Raw genomic sequence first — 24,025 nt, forward strand, 5'->3', positions numbered from 1 at the left:
TACAATGAAGGAATTTTACATAGAATTAATTCTGATATCAAAGGAATAATGTCACAATTATAAAATGGTACCAAATATTAGTAAATCAACTGAATGAAAATAAACTTGGAAGACAACAATGTTTTGACTCTACATTAATGCTTATTTACCTACAGGAGACTTATGACACCCATTTCATTTTAGGCCTTGTCTACACTGCAGAGTTTTGTCACTTTAATTAAAGCGCTTTAAACTGCTATTGCATGTCCGTACTATGCTCCTTATGTCAGCAGAGTAAATCCACACTAGCAGCTCTCGCATTGGCATAGAGAGCAGTGCACTGTGGGTAGCTATTCCACTGGGCAACTGGCTGCAGGGTTCTTTGGGAAGGGTTTGCAATGCCTCATGGGACAGGTACAGCATCACATGATGTAGGTTGCACAATCCCACTGTTCCAAGGGCATCGTGCTAGATTGCCAGCCACTTTTCAACTGAAGTTTGTGGGGGAGTGGGGGAGCATGTGATAGGGAGAGCGTGTGTGTGTGCGTGTGCGTGCGCGAAACACAGAGACAGAGTGTGTGTTGGGGGAGTAAAAGAGAGAGGGAGGGGAAGTGCGAATGAGAGAGACACAGGGTGTGTGTCAGGGGAGAGGGAATGTGTTGGCATGCTGTCTCTAAGTTCAGGCAACCATCAGAAGCAACCAGCCCTGAGATGGAGGAGGGGGACATCCTCAACATCAGTCCCTGCCTCCCTGCACAGCACAGCAGTCTCTCTTTCTCTCTCTCATACGCTCACTCTATGCCTCTGCCGGCCTGTCTCTGCGTTCCATAGTGTGGGAGAGAGCAGCGTTCCCCGTTAATTATTTCCTCTTTGCTGCCGGAGCTGAGCGGAGCTTTGAAAGGGGAGAGGTGCATTCCCATGTAGCAGGAATGCAGGGCAGCCCAATTCAAAACAGTGAGCAGAGCAGTCACGGCAGGCATTGTGGGATACTGGGGGAAGCCAGTTATAGTGATATAATGAATGGCAGCATCTACACTAATGCTTTGTTGCAACAGGCTCTGTGCCTCTCATCAAGGTGGTTTTATTCGCTGAAACTGAAGAGTTTTGTTACCAAAAGTGGCATTGCAGTGTGAACACCTCCACTGTTTCGTCGCCAAAAGCTGCCTTTTGGCAATAAAACTCTGCAGTGTAGACAACGCCTAAGTACGAATATCTCACACATACATTTTTGAACACTTTAAAACAATGTGTAAGTATTTATCCTATTCAAGATATTTCCTATTAAACTAGTACTGAGATGAACAGCTCTTTGAAAACTCCATAAACAGATATGCCTATTGTATTTTTCTTAAAAAATGCTAAACAATTTTATTCACAAAGATTAAAAGGACAAAATGGAAGGATTATATTTTGCACAATAACCTCCACTATGATCCTCCAGGACAGTCCTGAAAGATACTTTTCCTTATACTCTTATATTATTTCCCATCCCCCTGGGCCATTTTGTTTCATATTATTGGCAGCAGGGATCTAATAACGAAAATAAAATGTGGCAGAGTATGGTTTTGTAATAATGCATCTGTGAGGTATACTGCAGTGTCAGAAAAGCTGTGACAGAAAAGGTTTAAATTTTAACAGTACCAAGGAGATAGCTTTGTTTTTTCTTTTTTTAAAGCAATAAACATATTTTAAAATGTTAACATTCAAAGATGCTTGCTGGACTACTGTGATAGTTTCTGGGCTTGGGAAATAAAATACTGACAATTATTTTTTGAGGAAACAGACACACAGGCACAGACTTAAATACCCCCCAAAATTATGTATGTGAAATTCTAGGTCATTGTTTTAGAACAACCATACCTATTCTTTTTTGCTACTGGTTAATGCAGAGAACATTTTTTAAATGGACAACCAAGCTAAGGTGATCACGGTAAAATACATGGTGATATGCAGCAGTGACATTTTATTGAGACTGCAGCTCTTCTTTTTATGGGGAGATGTAAAATGGGAGATGTCCTGCTGAGGTTGATAGCTCTGAAACTACTCTTTACCATAGGTAACTTTTACACCTGTCAGATGAAACAGATTTATCAATCACAAGATTCTAAATGAGACTTGAATCAGTATTATCTGGTGCTTCACTTGTATGGGATACAGCCTATTCTCTGGATGTAATTTTTAAAAATATTATATACACACACAGAGCAGTGGGAGGCTTCAATCTGTGGGATTCTGTCCATTCACACAATTGAGTATCTTGGGACTCATCTCTCTCTTACACCCTTGTCAAATACGCAGTCCAAATTAATGGCTGTCCATGAAGGATTATTTGTTTCCGGGGGTGGGGGTGGGGTGGAGGGGGGAGTATACCCACTGTATGTAATTAATTTGTATTACCCCAGTCAACCTCATTGTTTTAAATCCTATACAAACACATTAGGAGCTTCTGCCCTGAAGAGCTTATAGTTTATAAGACAGAACATGTAAAAAGGTAGAGGGAAGAGAGATAAAAAATGCACACATGGTGATATTAGTCACACATCTTACTACATTTTACACACACACACACACACACACACACACACACACACACACACACACACACACACAAAGTATCCCTAGCTGCTCAGATCTTTCTCCTTTTCAATTTTAACTGTTACTTCTACTTAATTTCTATTCTACTTATAAACACATAACATACTGCCCAAGTACTACACATTTACCTCTAACTGCTTTTCTTTTTAAAAAGGCTAAAAATAAAAATTTCCCTTCCTATGCCAAACCCAAAACAAAGCTCTTAACCCAAACTCCACCCAATGTCCACTTATTGTATCCCAGGATATGAGCTGTTCACATCACAGTGCTGAAAAGAAAAATCAGTCAAATGCAAAAAGTAATGATACCTGCTTTATGAAACTTTTCCATCAGCTCGTGCCGAACAGACTTTTCCAAGTTAAAATAGTCATGGTCTTCATCTGGGTTTTGTAGAAATAGAGGAATATGCTGAAATACTATTACATGTTTACACTTCCGTTTCTCAGCTACAGCCAGTTGTGCATTAAGCCACTCATCTTGGGCGTGCTTTAACTCGGAACACTTAGAGGAATCAAAGTATAATTGAGAGTTAAGCACAAGAAAGAAAACTCCTCCAACCCAAAAACTGAAGTAATCATCTCCCCAGTGCTTGCAATAATCATCTATTGTTTCAGGTGTTGGAACATTGCCGATATCATGATTTCCACTGACAAATACCAAAGGAATGTCTTCGTCAATGTTCTTCAGGACATTTTTCAAATCTTGTTCTTGGTTCTTTCGCCACGGAGTTCCTATAAAAAGAATTGTTGAGTTATTTTACCAGGATTCTACCTTTTATGTTTATACTACACTCTTACACCACCGCCACTTAATTTTGTTTATACAGACAGCATTGACAGTAAAACCAAATGATATTGCTACGCAGATAAAACAAATATGCAGCAGACAAAATGTACAATGTTATTCTTTAATTATATTTTTAATGTATCCATCAGTCATCTAAGTTTGATGCCTTCTCTGCTGTCTGCTTCCTTCATGCTTCCCTCCTTCCTTCCTTCCATGGCTAGTATTCTGCAATTCTCTACACCTTTCAATGCACAAGACTGCCGAAGACAATTTACAGATTGTCCAACAGTAGATGCCATAAGGATGCATGGTCAGTATTTTGCATCAAACATCTCTCTCTCCTTTTTTCCCCCATCATAAGAACAGCTATACTGGGTCAGACCAAAGGTCCATCTAGCCCAGTATCCTGTCTTCTGACAGTGGCCAATGCCCGATGCCCCAAAGGGAATGAGCAGAACAGGCAATCATCAAGTGATCCATCCCCTGTCACCCATTCCCAGCTTCTGGCAAACAGAGGCTAGATACATCATACAGACCGATGATCCACTGAGAAAAATGCAGAATCATTGGAAGGTTTAATTCAAGTTTGTGTACAAGGTAGCAACCGATGAAACATCTGGTTTATATTTTACGGCTACGTAAAAGAATGGAGTTTTCGTTCATTACTAGAACGGCTTCAGCAAAAACATAATTAGTGTCCTGTAGAAACTCATTTAGATAGTACAAGATTGTTTTAACAATTAATAGAACATGGGATTCATTTTAAGGGGGGGGGTAATTGTGCACTTTACCAATTTGTTTTCCTACCCCCATGGCTGATTTATAATACGCCTGTCTAAAATATTTATCATTCTGCTGACAGGAAGTCCTATTACTCTTGGGACATGCATATTTAATCACTGGAGAAATGTACATGATGTCATGAAAAGTTAGAAAAATGTGTTTTTGGAGAGTGTATTTATTTTACATTAAATAAAAATAAGAAAGTTTGTTCTACATTTGAGAACAGAACACTTTTAAAATATAGAGACAGTTGCTATGTGTTTATTATAAATGAATTAAAGTATTACATTTCTAAAAAAAATATGTATGTATTTTACTTAAAGGAACAATGTTACAAAGGTAAATTTCACATAGTTGGATTTTAGAATCCATGAAGCCATTTTTATAAAACTGGGTTTGGATTTTTTTAAAAAAAGTCTTTATTTACCAGGAGGTCTGAATTGAGGCTCCCATTGCAGTGGTGACTATACATGTAACAACGATGAAAAACCATGTTCACTTAAACACATTCAGAATTCTCAACTACATAGATTTTACATAAAATCTATTACAAAGTTTATTTTAATTGCACCTATCACTATAAGGTTTATACAATTTCTTTTTCATGCTTCTTCAAAGTTTCTAAAGTCTGAATGCTTGACCTGAAATAAATTTTACTAGTGACTTTTCAAAAGGAATTGAAAATTTAACAAAAACACAAGCTTAAAATAATCACCTTACCATCTTCATTTTGAATATTTAACAAATGATAGAAGTTTACTCTAGTGTTTTACTACTACTACTAGGATTCTGTATAGGAGTGGAAAAGAGCTTGAAAAATGCAAATGGATACATGAAGGAAAAAACCCTGACACTTTATTGATAGCAATGCAGTGGTTTCCTCAATTAGTACAGTTTTATTTATATAGCAACACAGGTGTACAGAGTGCCTTACAACACTAAAAATCAGCCATCAAAACAAAGAACAAGATCTCTGCTCCCAAGAGCCTCGGTAGTTGCATTAAGTGGTCAAAAGAATAATTTTAGGAGAATTAAATAGTTAGTTTCGTATTTTTAGTAAAGGTCCAGACAATATATTTGTTTATTTTTAAAAAATGAGAACAAGGAAGCGTCAAGGTAGCAATGTCTGTGTATGAAACAGAAATGGAGAGCTAAGGACCTAGATGTTATTTATATTACAGTTGGCACCTGAAGGCTTCACTGAAGTTGAGCATCAAGGCACGGTGCCCAGAACAAATAGAGAGAGTCCCTTAGCTAAGTGCTTACAATTTAACTAAACAAGGTGGATAAAGAGTGAGAGGGGACCCCAGGCGCATACTGAGAAACAGAAATAACTTGTTTAGAGTCCAAGTCATATAATAGGGCATTGGCATAGCAGAGAATACAACCCAGGTCTCCCGAGTCCCTGTTCAGTATCCTATTCACTATATAGTTCATGGACACAGCAGAAGAGGATAACAAGGAAGAGAGTCAAAGATAGCAGCACCTTTGGATCAGCTACTGGACAGCAGCTGCTGCATCGAACAAATGTTTACACTGGATGACGTCAGAAGAACGTTAACTACCTGCACATCTTGCTACTCCAAAAGTTATGCATGCAGACAGTAGAAAAATTAAAGAGTACTAAAAAGCAGGTTGCTATAACAGAGTTCTTTGGCGTATTGTACCTGATTACTGTGACTGCTTATGCTTCTGTATTCAGCGTGCTTTGTGTGAGCTAGTATTTCCTGGCAACCTGATTTGTTTGTGCTTATCTACTTTTCAATAAATGTGCACTCTTTTTCTAAATACAGAAAGTGATAGCACTTTTGCTTCCCTCACTGCTTATTCAATGGCCTCTCAATGATCCCAACTCCCAATTATCTCAATAAAATCCATGTCCCCTCATCCTACCTGGATGAACAGGAGTATTCTGTATGTAGTTTAATACACATATCAACATAGTATTCACTGTGGGGAAGGTTAAATAAAAGTGAAGAGATATTTATTAGTCTTGTATTTTATTGTAGCTGTTTCTTGAAGTGTGAAAATGGCAGAGAGAGAAGGAGGACTGCTGGGAGGCATGACAGGGAAACTTGACTTGGGAAGTGTCAGGGTGGATATAATTAAAGTAATGAACAGTTCATTTTTGTTCAGTTTATCCTGGAGTTGTAATGTCAAAATGCCTTCAGTCACTAGCCACACCATACTATGTTGATGTTATATATTATGTTCTCTACATACCGCTTTGCTCTAAGATAAATGACTTTAAAAATTAATAGCCCATGAAGGATAATTTTGCTTTTAAGGAATATAAAGAAGCTAGAACTGTCACTAGAGTATAGTTGTCTGCAATTTTCCTTTCAGGTTTCTGTTCTATCATTTTTTGAAAGTTGAGTGACATGAGCAAAAGTATAAAGGGGAAATGACAACATCTCTGTTGCGGAACATCTTTCTATTGTAAGTTATTTGTAAGTCTCTATTTCTCTAAACATTTCCAATAGTGTATTGCTCAAAAAAGTCAAGACAACCTTTCTTCTCTGACTTAGAGCAGATTTCAAGAAAAGAAGAAGTCTATTTTGCAAATGTCTTTGCCAAAACTTGCTGCAGTCAGCAGGAGTAGTATTTGCAGTTTATTCTGCAAAGGTAATAATCCTTCTGCTAATAATCCATGCTACAATTTACCTTGGTAGCAATGCAGAAGAAACCTACATATCTTTTTTAAAAAAAAAAGTTTTTCAAATGCATTAGCTACAAATATGATTTAACACACCACATAACTGGGGCCACAGATTTGTGGTTTTGTAAACATGTTTATTGTGAATTTTGCATCAAAAAGACAACTCCAGCACTACCGACTGCAAACTTGTGCGCTCAGTCTAGGTGTGCGGCAGCTGGATATCTCCTACTGATATGCAGCAAGGGCGGTGAGATGTGGTTCCCTTTGGGTTCTGGTGGCTGTCCAGCAAGGCACCATATAACAGGAGAGTTAATCATTGGAGGGGTCCTATTATCCAGGTCAGTGGGAGTTGCAGTTCCCAGTTGTCCCTGCATCCTATAATTTGGATGCCAAATAATCAGACTAGTCAAGAATGGATGTGGACTCATACAACTCTACTGGCTATAGAGTTGACACAGCACAACATATAGGCTCTCTATTCTGCATGATTTCTCTACCTGACCTCTCCAGGTCAGAAAGGGCTTTCTAATTAGCTTTGTACTATTCAAATTTGGTTTTACAGGGATAGACTGAAGACTGAGAAGAACTGCATTTTATGTAAGAATAATACAAAAATGGAATTATCTCAGGCAGAAATAGTACCAAGTCTAAAAGAGTTAAAAGATGGCACAGCACCACTGATGGAGGAATGAATAATGGGCTGTTTCTTCTTTCATTTACAATTATGTCATTGGAGATACATCACTGTAAAAAAGACAATTAGGCCCATTCAAAGAAATACACATGATGACTACAAACAGCACTCTAAGACAAAGGTACATATACAGTATTCCATCGTAGAACCTCTTCCATCTGGCTTTCACCCCTTGCACTCCACTGAAACTGCTTTCACTAACGTCTCTAAAGAACCCTTCCTTACCAAAGCTCAGAAGCAGTACTCCATCCTCATCCTCCTTGGCCCATCAGCTGCCCTTGCCACCACCTACCATGCTCTTCTTGAAATCTTGGCCTCTTTTCTCTTATGTGCCTCTGTCCTCTCCTGGTTTCCCCCGTATCTCTCTAATTACTCATTCAGTGTGTCCTTTGGAGAATCTTCCTCAAGTCCCCTACCTCTTTCTGTGGGTTCTTGAGGACTTTGCCATTGGTTCTCTTCTCTTCTCCCTCAACACCTTATCTGTGTGTAATCTCATCTGCAAATGCAAATTCAATTACTATCTCTATGTAGATGATTCCCAGAAGTACTTTTTTCTCCCAACTTTCTCTTTCTGATTTGGGCCTGGGCTACATTGGCGTGTGTGTGTGTGTGTGTGTTTCAAACTAAGATACGCAACTTCATCTATGCTATTCACGCAGATGAAGTCGAAGTATCTTAGTTCAACTGACCTGGCTCTCCTCATGGTGGCGAGTTGACCGCCGCGGCTCTCCCGACGAATCTGCTTACTCCTCCTGCCGAGGTGGTGTACAGGTGTCGATTCAGGGATCAATTTTTCACATCCAGACGAGATGTGATAAATCGATCCCCGATACATCGAACATTACCTGCCGATCCAGCAGGTAGTATAGACGTACCCTAAACTAAAATCAGGGCCTGTCTCTCTGATGTCTTCTTGTGGATCCAGCCGTCAGCTCAAGCTCAACATGGTTAAAACAGCTCTTAAAAATTCCTTTTTCCTCCAACCACTGTGATCATCCTGCTTGCCACTGAGGCCCATGATCTGAGTGGCATTTTTGACTCAGATTTCTCTCTGTATCCTTACATCTAGGCTATGTCTAAATCTTAACAATTGTTTCTGCATAACATCTCTACACCCTTACTTATCCATCCACACAGCTGAAACTCTCATCCATGGTCTTAACTCATGTCTCATTTACTGCAACATCTTTCTCTCTGGCCTTGACAAAAGCAGTCTTGTCCCACTCTCAGCCATTCAGAATGCGCTACAAATATCATTTTCCTAACCAGTTTCTTTGACCACATCAACCCTCTCTTTGCATCCCTCCTCTGGGTCCCCCTTCTTTATCATGAACATAAGCTATTTTTCTTCATTTCCAGGCCCTTCACATCAGAACTCTACACACTCATCTGCTATTGAGGTGTCAACTCCCACCTCCCTTTAGTCCACAATGCCAGCCTCCAACCTCCACTTGTTAAATTTTTGAACAAGCACCTTCGTGCTTTCTCCCATGATGCCTCTCACACTTGAGAGCAGGTCCAGTTAACATCCACAAAGCTACCTCACTTTCCTCCTTCAAAACTCTCCTTAGAACTCCCATTTTCTGTGATATGTACAAAGAACTTGACAATCATTGGTGTGCTGAGACCGCTGTCTATCATGCTGACCAATTCTGTCCGTTTCTTTGTACTCCCCCATCTGTCTGCATCCATCTGTTGGACCTCGTTTTATACTTAGGTTGTAAGATCTTTAGGGCAGGGTTCATCTTTTTGTTGTGTTTATACAGTGCCTAGAACAATGGGGTCCTGGTTCTTGATTAGGGCTCCCAAGTTGCTACAGTAATACAACATATTGCAAATGCATGTGGGTTAATGATTCCAACTAATATATGCAAGAAGAACACATCGGATACTCCACATTTTATAATCTCCATGTGGTCATGTTCTTAAAATATACTCCTTCTAGGTTAAAGTCTGTGCTGTGATAGGCAAAATGTTTCATGTCATCTTTTTAGTAAACATGATAGTATATGTGTTATTAATAAAACTGAAGACTGAAGTCCAAATATCACCCTGGAAATGTCTCATTTTTACTCCGCGCAAAGACATATAAATCTATTCATTGAGTGACTGAAATCATATTTAATAAGATAATACAAAAACAGGAAATGACTACCTGGGAAGGAGTACTGAGGAAAGGGATCTAGGGGTCATAGTGGACCACAAGCTAAATATGAGTCAACAGTGTAACACTGTTGCAAAAAAAGCGAACATCCTTCTGGGATGTATTAGCAAGAGTGTTGTAAGCAAGACACAAGAAGTCATTTTTCCACTCTCCTTTTCACTGATTAGCCTTAACTGGAGTATTGTGTCCAGTTCTAGGTGCCACATTTCAGGAAACATGTGGACAAATTGGAGAAAGTCCAGAGAAGAACAACAAAAATGATTAAAGGTCTAGAAAACATGATCTATGAGGGAAGATTGAAAAAACTGGGTTTATCTAGTCTGGAAAAGAGAAGACAGAGGGGACATGATAACAGCTTTATAGTACATTAAAGGCTACAAGGAGGAGGGAGAAAAATTGTTTCTTCTTAACCTCTAAGGATCGGACAAGAAGCAATGGACTTAAATTGCAGCAAGCGAGGTTTAGGTGGACGTTAGGAAAAACTTCCCATCAGGGTGGTTAAATACCGGAATAAATTGCTTAGAGAGCTTGTGGAATCTCTATCATTGGAGATTTTTAAGAGCAGGTTAGACAAATACCTGTCAGGAATGGTCTAGAAAATACTTAGTGCTGCCTTGAGTGCAGGGAACTGGACTAGATGACTTTTTGAGATCTCTTCCAGTCCTATGATTCTATGAATACACCACTGATACAAATTACTCATTGCTTCCTGTCTTATAAAGAAACCTAAAAGAATCTTTTCATTGGGAATTGAAATAGCCATTTTACCACAGCTAAGATATGAGAGACTCATTTAACAGTATATTGGGGCATTCTATATTGAAGTAAGCAATACAAAAATTTTACTACAGTATGAGCTCATAATGGATTATAATATTTCTGAAATGACAGTGAAATAAAAAACAAATGGAGAATTCAGGCTTCTTTCCTAGTTTTCAGCTGCACAGGTGTCCACTTAACTACCTATTCCTTCAGATTATTGTTCCACCTTCTGCTGTGAAAATAATCGCTATGCTTCATTTAAGCATACTCAGCTCTTTTATCCACACACATACCTTAGCAATTTAGTCCTTGCATATCAAGTGCAGCCCATCACTGCCAATGCTTTGTTTCTGATTGTTACCATGACAAGACTAGCATAATTACACAAAATTTACAAAAAAGTTAACAGAGTGTCACTGAAGACACAAACTACTAGCTTTCAATTGCTATTTTTATTCAAGAGGCAAGGAGATGAAGTTTAGCTATGCAAACTTTAAATATATTCTGAGAGTTGGTTACTGCTTTTTTGAGAAGAAGTTCACCAGCTCTGAGGTCTTCATAATATTTTTCATCTCCTACTGAGGCATTATCAACATGTCTAATATCTACCGCAAATATTTTCATCAAATTGTGGATCTAGTCCCATTACAAGATTTTTTTAAAAAACAAACCAACAACTATATTCAACCAGAAAACTAAAAAAAGTTTTTTGATGAAAGTGCAAAGACTGAAAGGGAAATTTCCCTACTTTGCTGTCTGAGGTCTTGTCTATACTTACTGTGGTTTGCCAGTGTAGATATACTGGTAGAATATACTGGCAATCCATCCTAGAGGAATATACCTGCAAAAGAACTCTTAAACCAGTTCTCTGAACAGAATAATGTAGCAAACAGTCCCTGCACCAAAGATTTTACAATTGAAATAGGCAAAACAGACTGATGGGACAGACTGGTGAAGCAGCTCATCCATGGTCAATAGCAGACTCTGGAATAGAATCTCAGGACTCTCAGTTCAGTACCCGATAGATCATGTTGCCTCCTATTAACTCCATGAAAACTAGCACATTGAGGTCTCCCCATCTCACTCCAGCTTGATTAACTCAGAATCAAACTTGCTGCTGGTTGGACATGGATCATCATCATCCAAGGAGGAAGACGTAGAAAACAATTTCAGTTCAGATGGTCAGAAAAAAGGCCTGAAATACACCTTTTCAAAATTCACTGAATTTAAAAAGAGACTGGAACCATTATGATAATCTAGTCTGACTGCCTAAATGACATAGGACATAGAAAACTTTGATATAGCACATAGACTTTTCTGGGTGAGTAATGAGGTGTAGCTTATATATACTGTGTGCATTCTGCATAACAAACTATTTGTCTGGCACATTATACAGTACAGAAACTCTGTTGTATAGTGTTTGCTTCCTCATTTGTCTTCTTGAGACTGTCCTTTGTTTTAAGGAAAGGTCATTAAGTGAAATTCTATCTACTCACTGTTCAACATTATACTTTGGAATAATATGGCCTTCTATACCTGCAAAGTTAACACCAAGACACACTTTCTAAGAGTTCTAGTTGAAACATGCTCATAGAAATTAGTCTTCTACTAACTGAGCTTTCCTCAAATGACATAGAAATATCAACCCTTACATTCACATCTCATTTTTTAGCAAGTATTACAACCATTCGTACCACAAACAAATGGGATTGTTACCATTAAAACATGGCTGCCAATTATGTATAAATATATTTGTCAGTTCTTAGATACCACAGTGAGTGTGCAGCCTAACAACCTGAGAGAATAATATATGGAATCAAACCTCTTTGGGCTGGGAATCATTGCCACTGGCTCAATAAATATTTGTAGCTAATCTATCTTCACCTACACAGAAGAAAAAATAAAGATGTGGTAAAAAAATAATAATTTTATTTTGATGGATGAAATTCTTGCTAGGATATGGGGGGAGGAAATCAAACTAGCATCTTCAACACCTGATCTCTGAATACAGCAAAACAAAATATTAAATAATTATTGGTAAGACTACCCAGTTAAATTAGCAGACTCTGCAAATAAATATATAGCTAAGGTTTTAGAAGAAAGTTGATAGTGTTATATTGTGTTATATGTTCACGTAGTTAAAGATTATCACAATGGCTGAGCATAGGAAGAGTGGTAAGATTAAGTTAAAGTTAACAAGATTCATCAGAGGCACAAGATCCACTACAGCAGATCTCATTGCAGGATTGGGACACAGCACATGAATAAAATGAAAGCATGCTTGCTCAACAGATACAATTATTTTCCACTACACTAGGCTTCTTTGTTCCCATAAGCCAAAAATATATTGTCAAAGAGGTAAACCATGCATTGAGTATATTTCACACTTCCCTGCTCATGGGATGATTATAGTAAATACAATTTATACTAAAGTTGTCTGGAGGTCGTGAGTGCTCCATTAGCTTTTATTGAAATCAGATAATTGCATAAATAAATATTTTCATAGTAATGTACAAATATAATGAATTTTTATAGGGAATATAAAACTCCTTTGACAGTGCTTGCTCCATCTAGAAAAAGTCTTTGGACATGAAAAATTACCAATGGGCTGAGGGTTTGGGGAAAAAATAGTCAAGTGTTCTTTGGATGTGGATTCCATTATATCTAAACCAGGGGTCGGCAACCTTTCAGAAGCGGTGTGCCAAGTCTTCATTTATTCACTCGAATTCAATGTTTTGCGTGCCAGTCATACATTTTAACATTTTTAGAAGGTCTCTCTATATAAGTCTACAATATATAATCAGCTATTATTGTATGTCAAGTAAATAAGGTTTTTAAAATGTTTAAGAAGCTTCTTTTAAAATTAAATTAAAATGCAGAGCCCCCTGCACCGGTGGCCAGGACTTGGGCAGTGTGAGTGCCACTGAAAATCGGCACGCGTGCCATAGGTTGCCTACCCCTGATCTAAACCATCAAAGTTTGTGACAGTTTTGGCTTCTTCCTAATTAGCAACAAATTTAAAAATAGCGCACACACAGTCACATGAAAAATTTGTTCAATTAGGTCATTTAAGTTAACTTATTGGCAGGAGACTAGATCAAATCCAGAACACATGTGCACAGTCCATCAGCAGTAAATCAGTTCATGTTCCTTGAGGCAACATCAGACATGTTAATATCCCACAGTTATTCTCCCACGACTCATGTAGAACTTGAGCAGTTTAAACACCAGAGCAGACATTTTTCTAAATATCATCTCTGAATTCTCAGCCTGGTATCTGAAAAATCAAGCTGTACTTTTCCTACTTCGCACTCCATCATGAATCACCACTGTGGAAGGGGAAGGGTTTCTTCCACACCACCCAACAAAGATCCTGGAATCAGAATTTAGCTACTGATTTTGCTGAAAATGCATGAGATGAAATAGAATACAGATGGCTTCTGCATAGTTGTGCAATGGTGATGGTAGTTAAAAAACTAAACAAACTTGTTTCTGTCAGTAAACTAAGCAGATCAGCTCCGAGAAGACAAAAAGGAGTAAATGTGTGTTCTAATAAGGTGACATGTTTACAATCACTTTTTAAAGTCATCACCATATTTTAAATATCATTGGAAGTACGATTTTTTTTAAACCAGTAACCACAGTAACATGGGCCATATAAGCAGACAAAACAAACACATTAGAATTTATGCTGTCAACTTTTGGATGGGGAAGGGAATTTTTTTTTTTTTATAAACTGCAGTATTGTTAATTAAAATAAAATCCCTATTTATTAAAGCAGACCTCATAAAAGGTGTCCCCGGTCCTTCTGGGCAAGCTGTATGGCTTCAATTTTATATGGGAAGCTTTTATTTATAGTTACAAAGACAGAGGAGACTTATCACAAGATTAATGATGGTATAACAGCAATAACAAAAGTGACTCCTGACCAAAGATGAGTGCTCAATAACTTATTACATCTCTACTCCAATAACACGCTGTCCTCTGGAGCAAAAAATCTTACCGTGTTATAGGTGAAACTGCGTTATATCGAAATTGCTTTGATCCGTTGGAGTGCGCAGCCTTGCCACCCTGGAGCGCTGCTTTACCGCGTTATATCCAAATGTGTGTTATATCAGGTATATACTATGGGGAAAGCACTTTGAAAAAAAATATTTAAAAGTTTCAAGTATTTCTTTTCTTTGTAGATTTTGCTGATAATTCAATGCACACAATCTTAAAACTCTGTATGGGAGCAGTCATTTTTCTGTGAATTGTTCGGTTCACAAGTGCATAAATTCTGCTTCTGCGCCTGAATACAGATTGTCAGCATTACATCCATAGCACATATCGGGTGCCAAATTCCACTAGAAGAACCAAAGGGCTTCAAACCTTATTCAGCTACTATATCTGCTAAAATGTGAACAGGATAATTCAGTATTCTTATGTAATAAAGTACAAGTACTGTAGGCTCTTGTTTAGAAAGCATGTCAAGTTAGACTAAATCAATTGTGAAAGTATGCTAAAGTTTACCACTTTGTATATCTTCACAATATAAGTGTTGCTGACTTCTTTTGATCAAATGGCAACAGCAAGATAGAGCTTCCGCCTAATATTATCTCAGTCTCCCTGTTGAGAAAAACACTGAAGGATACTTAAAGCCTCTTGGGATGTGCTATGTGACCTTGACCCCATTGCAATCAAGTGTTCAGTGCCTTTTCAGGCTCATAAATGCCTCATAAGTAAAAGGCTAGGGAAAACATCGGATTTTACAATATAGCCCTTTCATTGGGAGAATTTTGAGTGGTGTATTTTTTTCTTCTGTCTGGTCCACACTGAATAAAATATGCTTCTCAGATAACCCTATAAATGCCCCCCCAAAATAATCAATCCCTTTAGAAGGTCTCTCAGAATGGATTGAAAAATAATGGTTTTAAAATGTTAGTGATTATAAATTGAAATGAGACCTTAGCTCTACCTAGACAATAGCACTATCAACTTTGATGTTCTTTAATTCTAAAGATCTCTCTTCTGAACAGAAATAACTTCACCCTCTACAGTGCACTAATCATGGTTTGTAAAGGCACCTTTATACAAGTATTATATAGTTAAAAAAAATCAATGTGCCTAATACATCTTGTGACCTGATTTTCAAAAGTTGCTAAGTAGTGAATCTAGTGGGAGCAGCAATGATTTGGAAATCAGACCACTTCTCTAGGTGCCTAAATATGAACTTAGAGGCCTAATATTAGGCACCAATTTTTGAAAATCTTGGCAAATATTACCATTACTTCCCTCACATGGAGAACATCCACGTACCTGAAATTACTGAAAACTTTGCCAAATTTAGGAATGCACAGAAATGTTATTTGCTGTGCAAATGTGTAGTGTTAAGGAATTGGGTAGTACTGCTTTAAATAGTTTGGGAGCTCTTCTGCAATAGAAGACAGCAGAGGTCCACTAGTGGGATGCCAGACTATTAAAAGCAATACTACCCAAATTCCTATACACTACAGCATGGATATCTTGTCTTGACGTGGACTAGTCACATAACACAGTTCTCTGCCCCCATCAAGATCAGCTGTTTTTCCTTCTTGTGGACAAAATGACTAAAATTCAGTTAGCTTAAAACTGTCCATCTCCTGTACTACCTCAGCAAATCTTCTCTCTCCTGGATTAAAGTTCAGTCACTGCTACATCGAAATCCAAATGTGCAAAAAAAGAATACTTGGAGCACACTACTCTGTGTAAAATCACAAACTTCACTTGTACTCTATTTTTTCTGAGACTAGATGAATTACTTGACAAGTTTCTTGAGAGAAGATATATTAACTTTACTATATCCAGAATTTCAATCTGATAATGTTTTGCAATTTCTAGATCCCATGATCTTTTGTGCAGACACAGTTCATTGGGCTTGTACAGAATTTGAACCCTGTGTGTGTTTTTGGAGACTGTAGTACTTAAGAGATTGAAAATAATTAACTATTAGTAGATCACTGAGGAACTTAGAAATTCCTTCTAGAGGAAAGCTGCTATATATGGATGCCGTCATTCATTATACCATCATTAATCGTGGATTGAAGTTTTATTAGATTTAATTCTGCTTGATCTTATCCATCAGGCCAAAAATGCCTGATTAATTTGAATACACTGCTCTCAAATAAATAAACTTTGTACCTTCTCTAGAGAGTGCGAGCAAATTGAATTGGAAGACTGCTAAACACAAAGGATGGAGGACCACATATGCCCTGAGCTGTTAACGTCTTTCAATACAATCTATGGACAAAAATCAAACACTTCAAACAAAATAAGAGAGATCTAGGGCTAGGTCCCAGGAAGGGGAAGAATGAAGGAGGTCTGAAACCACCTTTAACCACTCCCTCCTCCTCAGCTTCATCAAGTGCTGCTCAGGTGCAGTCTCTCTGGCCCCAGTACTATAAATCAAAATGATACATTGTATTTCAGAATCTCTCATATTCAATGCACATTTAGAGGGCTCACTGGAGCTTATTCATTACACTAATGAAATGAATCATTTAACATAGCACTTGAAAAATAGAAACAAAAGGCTTTGAATATGACAGTCAAACATTATTTACTAGGGTCTCTTATTCTGTACCAATTGCTAAGTATGCTAGTGTCTTCCATAAGCGTTTAGGAACCGTGGGTGAGAGGTGGTAAATACAAGTAAAGCACCAGTGACATAAGCAAATCACTAAGAGATAATAGGGGATCCCCATAATATTTTTTTAAACTATGTTTTTTCCTTCTATGAAAAAATGCATATTTGTATAGTACTTGGTTAGTGGTAGGCAGGGGTACGCAAATTTTTTTACTGAACCCTAATCACATACCAAAATACTAGAATCATCGCATCTAAACTTCAGTGACCTATTTCATATTCAGTGCATTAGGACAACTACTGATATTTTCTGCTGTTTACTAACCTTGATGCCCTGGCCAAATTCCAGCATTGGTGATTATGTTCCATCTGTAAATTTCAACAGGACATTTTTCTTCACTGCACCTCTTAAAATGCGTTGCCTTGCATTGATGGTACAGAATGATACTCCATCCCAGAGATGACTGTATTTCAGCGATAGGTAAAATAAAGTATTATAAAAGATAGAGGGCCAAGTTTGGCTTTACCCCCAATGGAATTTGTCCCTAATTACACCAGGCCTAAATATGACCTAGACTGTTACGAACTTAGAAATTCCTTCTAGAGGAAAGCTGCTATATACGGATGCCGCCATTCATTATATCATCATTAATCCTGATCACACAGATAAGGCTGGGACGTCTTCACATATATGTTCCATATCCAATACCTCATTTAGTTAATGGATTTCAGAGATACAGCATTATGCTGGATGTTTTACCCATTTCCAAACAAGTCAAGCTGCCTGATGCAACAATGTGGTATCAGAACTATTATGGCAAAACGATGGCAGTCAATCAAGCCAACTAGAGATCGTCTGAGCAGTTAAGGCAATAAGGAGTTCTTGTGGCATCTTAGAGACTAACAAAATTTATTTGGGCATAAGCTTTCATGGGCTAAAAGCCACTTAATCAGATGCATGGAGTGAAAAAAACAGTAACCAGAATATATATTATAGCACATGAAAAGATGGGAGTTGCTTTACCAAGTGGGGGGTCAGTGCTAACGAGCCAATTCAGTTAGGGTGGCAGTGGCCTATTCTTGTCAGCTATTGAGAAGGGGTGAATGCCAAGGGAGGGAAAATTACTTTTGTGGTGCTAATGAGGCCAATGAAATCAAGGTGGCCCATTTCCAACAGCTGACAAGAAGGTGTAAGTATTAGCAGAGAGGAAAATTACTTTTTGTAGTGACCCATCCACTCCCAGTCTTTATTCAGCCCAGTTTCCAAATTAATTCCAGTTCTGCAGTTTCTCATTGCAGTCTATTTTTGAAGTTTTTTGTTAAAGAATTGCCACTTTAAAATCTGCTATTGAGTGTCCACGGAGACTGAAGTGTTCTCCTACTAATTTTTGAATATTGCAATTCTTGATATCTGACATTTGTGTTCATTTATTCTTTTGCGTGGAGACTATCCGGTTTCGCCAATGGACATGGCACAGAGGGTTGCTGGGACATAATGGCACATCACATTGGTAGATGTGCAGGTGAATGAGCCCCTGATGGTGTGGCTGATGTGGTTAGGTCCTATGATGGTGTCCACTGAATAGATTTGGCAACGAGGTTTGTTGCAGGGATTGGTTCTGGGTTAGTGTTTCTGTGGTGTGGTGTGTAGTTGCTGGTGAGTTTTTGCTTCAGGTTGGGGGCTGTCTGTAAGCGAGGATTGGCTTGCCTCCCAAGGTCTGCGAGAGTGAGGTTTAAGTCCTTCAGGATAGGTTGTAGATCCTTGATGATGTGCTGGAGAGTTTTTAGTTGGGGGCTATAGGTGACGATTAGTGGTGTTCTGTTACTTTTTTTTTTGTTAGGCAAGTCCTGTAGTGGGTGACTTCTGGGTACCCTTCTGGCTCTGTCAATCTGTCTCTTCATTTCACCAAGTGGGTATTATAGTTTTAAGAATGCTTGATAGAGATCCTGTAAGTGTTTGTCTCTGTCTGAGGGATTGGAGCAAATGCAGTTGTATCTTAGAGCTTGGTTGTAGACAATGGATTGTGTGATGTGGTCTGGACGAAAGCTGAAGGCATGTAGGTAAGTATAGGGGTCAGAAGGTTTCCGGTATAGGGTGGTGTATATGCGACCATAGCTTATTTGCACTGTAGCGTCCAGGAAGTGGATCGCTTGTGTGGACTGGTCCAAGCTGAGGTTAATCGTGGAGCGGAAATTGTTGAAATCCTGGTGGAATTCCTCAGGGGCCTCCTTCCCATGGGTCCAGATACCTATCTCATAGAACTGGAAGGGACCCTGAAAGGTCACTGAGTCCAGTCGCCTGCCTCACTAGCAGGACCAAGTACTGATTTTGCCCCAGATTCCTAAGGGGCCCCCTCAAGGATTGAACTCACAATCCTGGGTTTAGCAGGCCAATGCTCAAACTACTGAGCTATCCCTCCCCCTCCTTGTAGTGCCAGTAGAGTAGGGACGCTAGGGGACGAGAGCTGAGGAGGCGTTGTTCTAAGTCAGCCATAAAAATGTTGGCATACTGTGGGGCCATGCAAGTACCCATAGCAGTCCCGCTAACTTGAAGGTATCAATTGTCCCCAAATCCAAAATCGTTGTGGATAAGGACAGAGTCACGAAGTTCAGCCCCCAGGTTTGCCATGACATTGTCGTGGATACAATTCCTGACAGCTTGTAGTCCATCTTTGTGTGGAATGTTGGCATAGAGACTTTCTACATCCATAATGGCTAGGATGGTGTTTTCTGGAAGATCGCCAATGGACTGTAGTTCCCTCAGGAAGTCAGTCGTGTCTCAAAGATAGCTGTGAGTGCTAGTAGCGTAGGGCCTGAGGAGATAGTCCACATAGCCAGACAATCCTGCTGAGCAGTTAAGGTTTCAGTTTGAGGAAAGAGAGTAGTTTTTCACTAGCAATTCAACACATTCAATTTAATATAAAGTTTTCATTCCATTATAGTGGGCAGCTTATAATTTAGTGCAGTTGAAATATTAAACTACAATTGCTATGATACACATTTTCAAAATTATTAATTATTTATATTGTGCTAGCATCTTGGTGCTCCAGACACAGACTAGGATCATTCCCCCTTGTCATAAACAGATAGCTAAGGGTTAATGTCTCTCTCATCTATAAAGGGTTAACAAACAGTGACCTGCAAACACCTGACCAGAGGACCAATCAGGAGACAAGATACCTTCAAATCTCGTGGAGGGAAGCCTTTGTTTCTGGGTTTGGCGTTTGGCTTTGTTCTCTCTGGGTCCTGGACGGGACTAGAGGTGCAACCAGGTTTCTGCCAATTTTCCTGCTACAGTCTCTTATCTGTTCAGAATTGTGAGTAAGAAAAAAGGCGGTTATAGTCTTTTAATTTGTTTTCTTATTTGCATATGTGTACTTGCTGGAAGTAGCTTAAATTGTTTTTCTGCTGGAGAAAGTTTCTTTCTATTGTTTATAAGTTGAAAGACCCTGTAACTATTTACCATCTAAAGTGCAGAGATAAACCTTTTACTTTTTTTTCTTTTTTAATTAAAAGTTTTGCTTTTAAGACCTGTTGATTTTTCTCTCCTAATTAAGGTTCAAAGAAATTGAGTCTGTATATACCAGGGAATTGGTGGGAAGCAAGGAGGGAAAGGTAAATTTGTATTGCCTCTGGGTGAGGGGGAGAGAGAAACTTGATCTCTCTGTGTTGTGTTTCAAGGAATTGATTCACGGTATCTCCTAGTGTACCCAGGCAGGAAAGATCTGGGAGGAAGTAAAGAGGTGGGAGGGAATGGTTTATTTCCCTTTGTTTTGAGACTCAAGGAATCTGGGTCTTGGGGTTCCCTGGGAAGATTTTGGGGGGACCAGAGGGTATCAGGCCCTAAAAATTCCTGATTGGTGGCAGCACTACAGAATCTAAGCTGGTAATTAAGCTTAGAGGACTTTATGCTAGTACCCATATCCTGGACGCTAAGGTCCAGATTTGAGAATTATACTTGACATGGTGGCAGCGTGTGGGAAAGATAAGAATCCAAAAGCCAGTAAGATTATTAATTTGCTTCTCTGCTAGTTGGTTATAAGCAGAGGGAAGAGGTTAATTTTTTTAAACTACAACCAGAGAATTTTTTTTTCCTTGCTTCTGTCTGGCTGTGCATAGATATGGCCTCAGGCAAGGGCCATTAAGTTTAACAGGAGTCTTTTGTTAGACAATAGAACTCCAGCTGTGAGTCAACTACACCAGCAGAAACACAATTTAAGCTACTTCCCCAGCAAGTACACATATGCAAATAAGAAAACAAATTAAAAGACTATAACCGCCTTTTTTCTTACTCACAGTTCTGAACAGATAAGAGACTGTAGCAGGAAGATTGGCAGAAACCTGGTTGCACCTCTAGTCCCGTCCAGGACCCAGAGAGAACAAAGCCAAACCCCAAACCCACAAAGGGTTCCCTCCACGAGATTTGAAAGTATCTTGTCTCCTGATTGGTCCTCTGGTCAGGTGTTTGCAGGTCACTGTTTGTTAACCCTTTATAGGTGAAAGAGACATTAACCCTTAGCTATCTGTTTATGACACCCCTACCCCCCCGTGTTAGCTACTGTACAACCACATAAGATCTTACTGTCCAAGTAAAGGACAAGAGACAACAGGTGCATAAAGCAGACAGAAAGGAGCACAAACAAACAAAACAGGTCAAATTAGGTTGTGGTTTTGTAAAAATAATTTTAAAAAAAATCAGGTGATTTAAATTGCTCCACTGGCAAATGGAAAAGTTATAAAGATAAATAAGTGCATTTTGGATACAGTAGAACCTCAGAGTTATGAACACTTTGGGATTGGAAGTTGTTCAGAATTATGAACAAAACATTGTTTGTTCTTTTAAAAGTTTACAACTGAACATTGACTTAATACAGCTTTGAAACCTTACTATGCAGAAGAAAAATGCTTTCCCTTTATTTTTTAGTAGTTTATGTTTAACACAGTACCATACTGCTGCTTTGTTTGCTTGGTCTCTGCTGCTGCCTGATTGTGTACTTCTGCTTCCAAATGAGGTGTGTGGTTGACCAGTCAGTTCATAACTCTAGTCAGTTTGTAACTCCAAAGTTCTACTGTACTACTATATGTTCAATACACACTGAGCTTATCAACATCGGCATACTGGCTGAACTGATTAAACAAATACAGTCAATATAATATTTTACATCAATGCTCCTTCGAAGACAGATGGTGCTCTATAGACAAGTTGATAGGGGTAAAGATAGCTGTAGGCCTATACTAATGCTTGGACTTGCAGGTGAAGAACGCAAACATTTTCAGATAACTAAAGGAAAGAGGATTTTTTTCATTATACAGAATGCTGTACTAATCAGCACTACTAGAACGTAAATACATTATGTAATGAATACCTAATAATTTTACAATTATGACAAGTAGCATACAGAATGATGAAAGGAGTGACCTGAGTTCAGGAACAATCTTGGGATTGCCTCGTCCTGAAATCCTGGGAGAGCTACACAAATGACAACTTCAGTACGCGGGAGCATAAGGAGAATTGCACATGCTGTCTTAGCAGCTAAGGAGGAGAACTACAATAAGGTTGAAAATCAGCAAGGGACTTCAGCACAGGCTTAACTTTAAGCATGTAAGTAGTTCCATTGACTTCAATCGGAGTATTCACATATGTAAAAAGTGACACTTGCTTAAGAACCTTGCTGAGTTGGATCGTCATTAAATAAACAAATGGATAAAAGAGAACCTCAGCATAGAAAGAATATAAGGTTGAAAACTAGAGTAACCCACTCACAACCAACCCTATGTCCTTATCCCAAAATAGAGCAAGTCTCCATGGTATAGGCTTTGGATGGCATCAGTGGATTGAACAGATTCCATGCGGAGTTGTCTGGGACCAAACAGGGCAAAAATGAATTAAGAATAAGATACTGACAGGTCAAGCAGAAGAATGGTGATATTTTAAAAGTGACAACACTGATAACTATTCAGAAAAGTATTTTAAAATGTAGATTTTGCTTTGCTTTGTTGAAAAACATCCTTTCATAACTCAAATTCTAACTTGATATCTGATTAGTGCAGAACATCCCACTGCACACGTTTTAATAAGATGTCATGGTTGATAACAATCCCTCATGTTTTCTATTACTATCCTGGCCAGAATTTGGCAGCTTATTTAAACTTGACAATTTCAGATTAATTCTCCCCAGCTGCCCCTCTGTTCTCTAAAACTACAACTGGTTTTTATGTCTGAAGAAATATCAACTTCTGTCATTTTTACTGGGCTGATCATACTCATTGCATTTAGCCTGCTAAGGATCTGAAAGATATCTTGGACGGTATGGAAACAGAAGAACACACAGAGAAAGCATACAATAGCAAATGAAAGCAAGCAAAATGTATATTCCACCAGAAAGTCAATTTACTTAATACATATAGCAATTATCAAAGATTTTTTCCTAACTTTTAGACTTGAATAAAGGAAATCATACAGTAATTACGTGGCCCTAACATATTTAAGTATAGTTAACCCCATACCCTTCATTTCATTTGAAATGTTAAAAATCCTACTGAAAGGCTCTTTGCTCTGCAAAGCTGTGGTCTTTCCTTATGGTTCTCTCCTGCTACACTATCTCAAACCCTGAAATCTTGAACACGACACAAAAAGTCCCAATATCCTTTGGTAGGAGGAAGGGAATCTTTCCTTTAAAGATGAGCAGCATCAGGCCCTTAATGAATAATACTTCAAAAGGAGATAGCAATACATAAAACCACATGGGCCCTGGATCCACAGCTATAGCGGAGGAAGCAGGGCACAAAGGTTGCTTTAAGTCACCTTATCACTTCCTATTCTGGGGTCATTTGGGCATCGGGTTTACCAACAGCAGCCTATCCAATCTGTGTTAGCGCTAACACCTGACCACTGCAAGAGCAATTTCAGACGTCAGGGGTTGGTAGGATACAGGGACACTCTGGCCACAGCACCACCACCTGGGAAGGAGGGAGTGTGACACTTTCTCTGGGCATTCA

At 38.7% G+C, this 24,025-nt stretch overlaps 1 protein-coding gene across 3 annotated transcripts in view; it reads right to left on the reverse strand.

Moving 5' to 3' along the window:
* The window catches only part of CPPED1 (calcineurin like phosphoesterase domain containing 1), a 166,657-nt gene that overhangs the window by 111,474 nt on the left and 31,158 nt on the right, over positions 1-24,025 (reverse strand). For all 3 annotated transcript variants that reach the window (XR_007776298.1, XM_050967768.1, XM_050967767.1), the window contains exon 3: positions 2,883-3,305. Coding sequence is in view for 2 of the 3 variants with exons in the window: in XM_050967768.1 (XP_050823725.1) it covers positions 2,883-3,305 (423 nt within the window). In the remaining variant the exon portion in view is untranslated. The remainder of the gene's footprint in view (positions 1-2,882; positions 3,306-24,025) is intronic.

Source organism: Gopherus flavomarginatus, chromosome 9 (assembly GCF_025201925.1).
Source record: "Gopherus flavomarginatus isolate rGopFla2 chromosome 9, rGopFla2.mat.asm, whole genome shotgun sequence".
NCBI lineage: Eukaryota > Metazoa > Chordata > Testudines > Testudinidae > Gopherus > Gopherus flavomarginatus.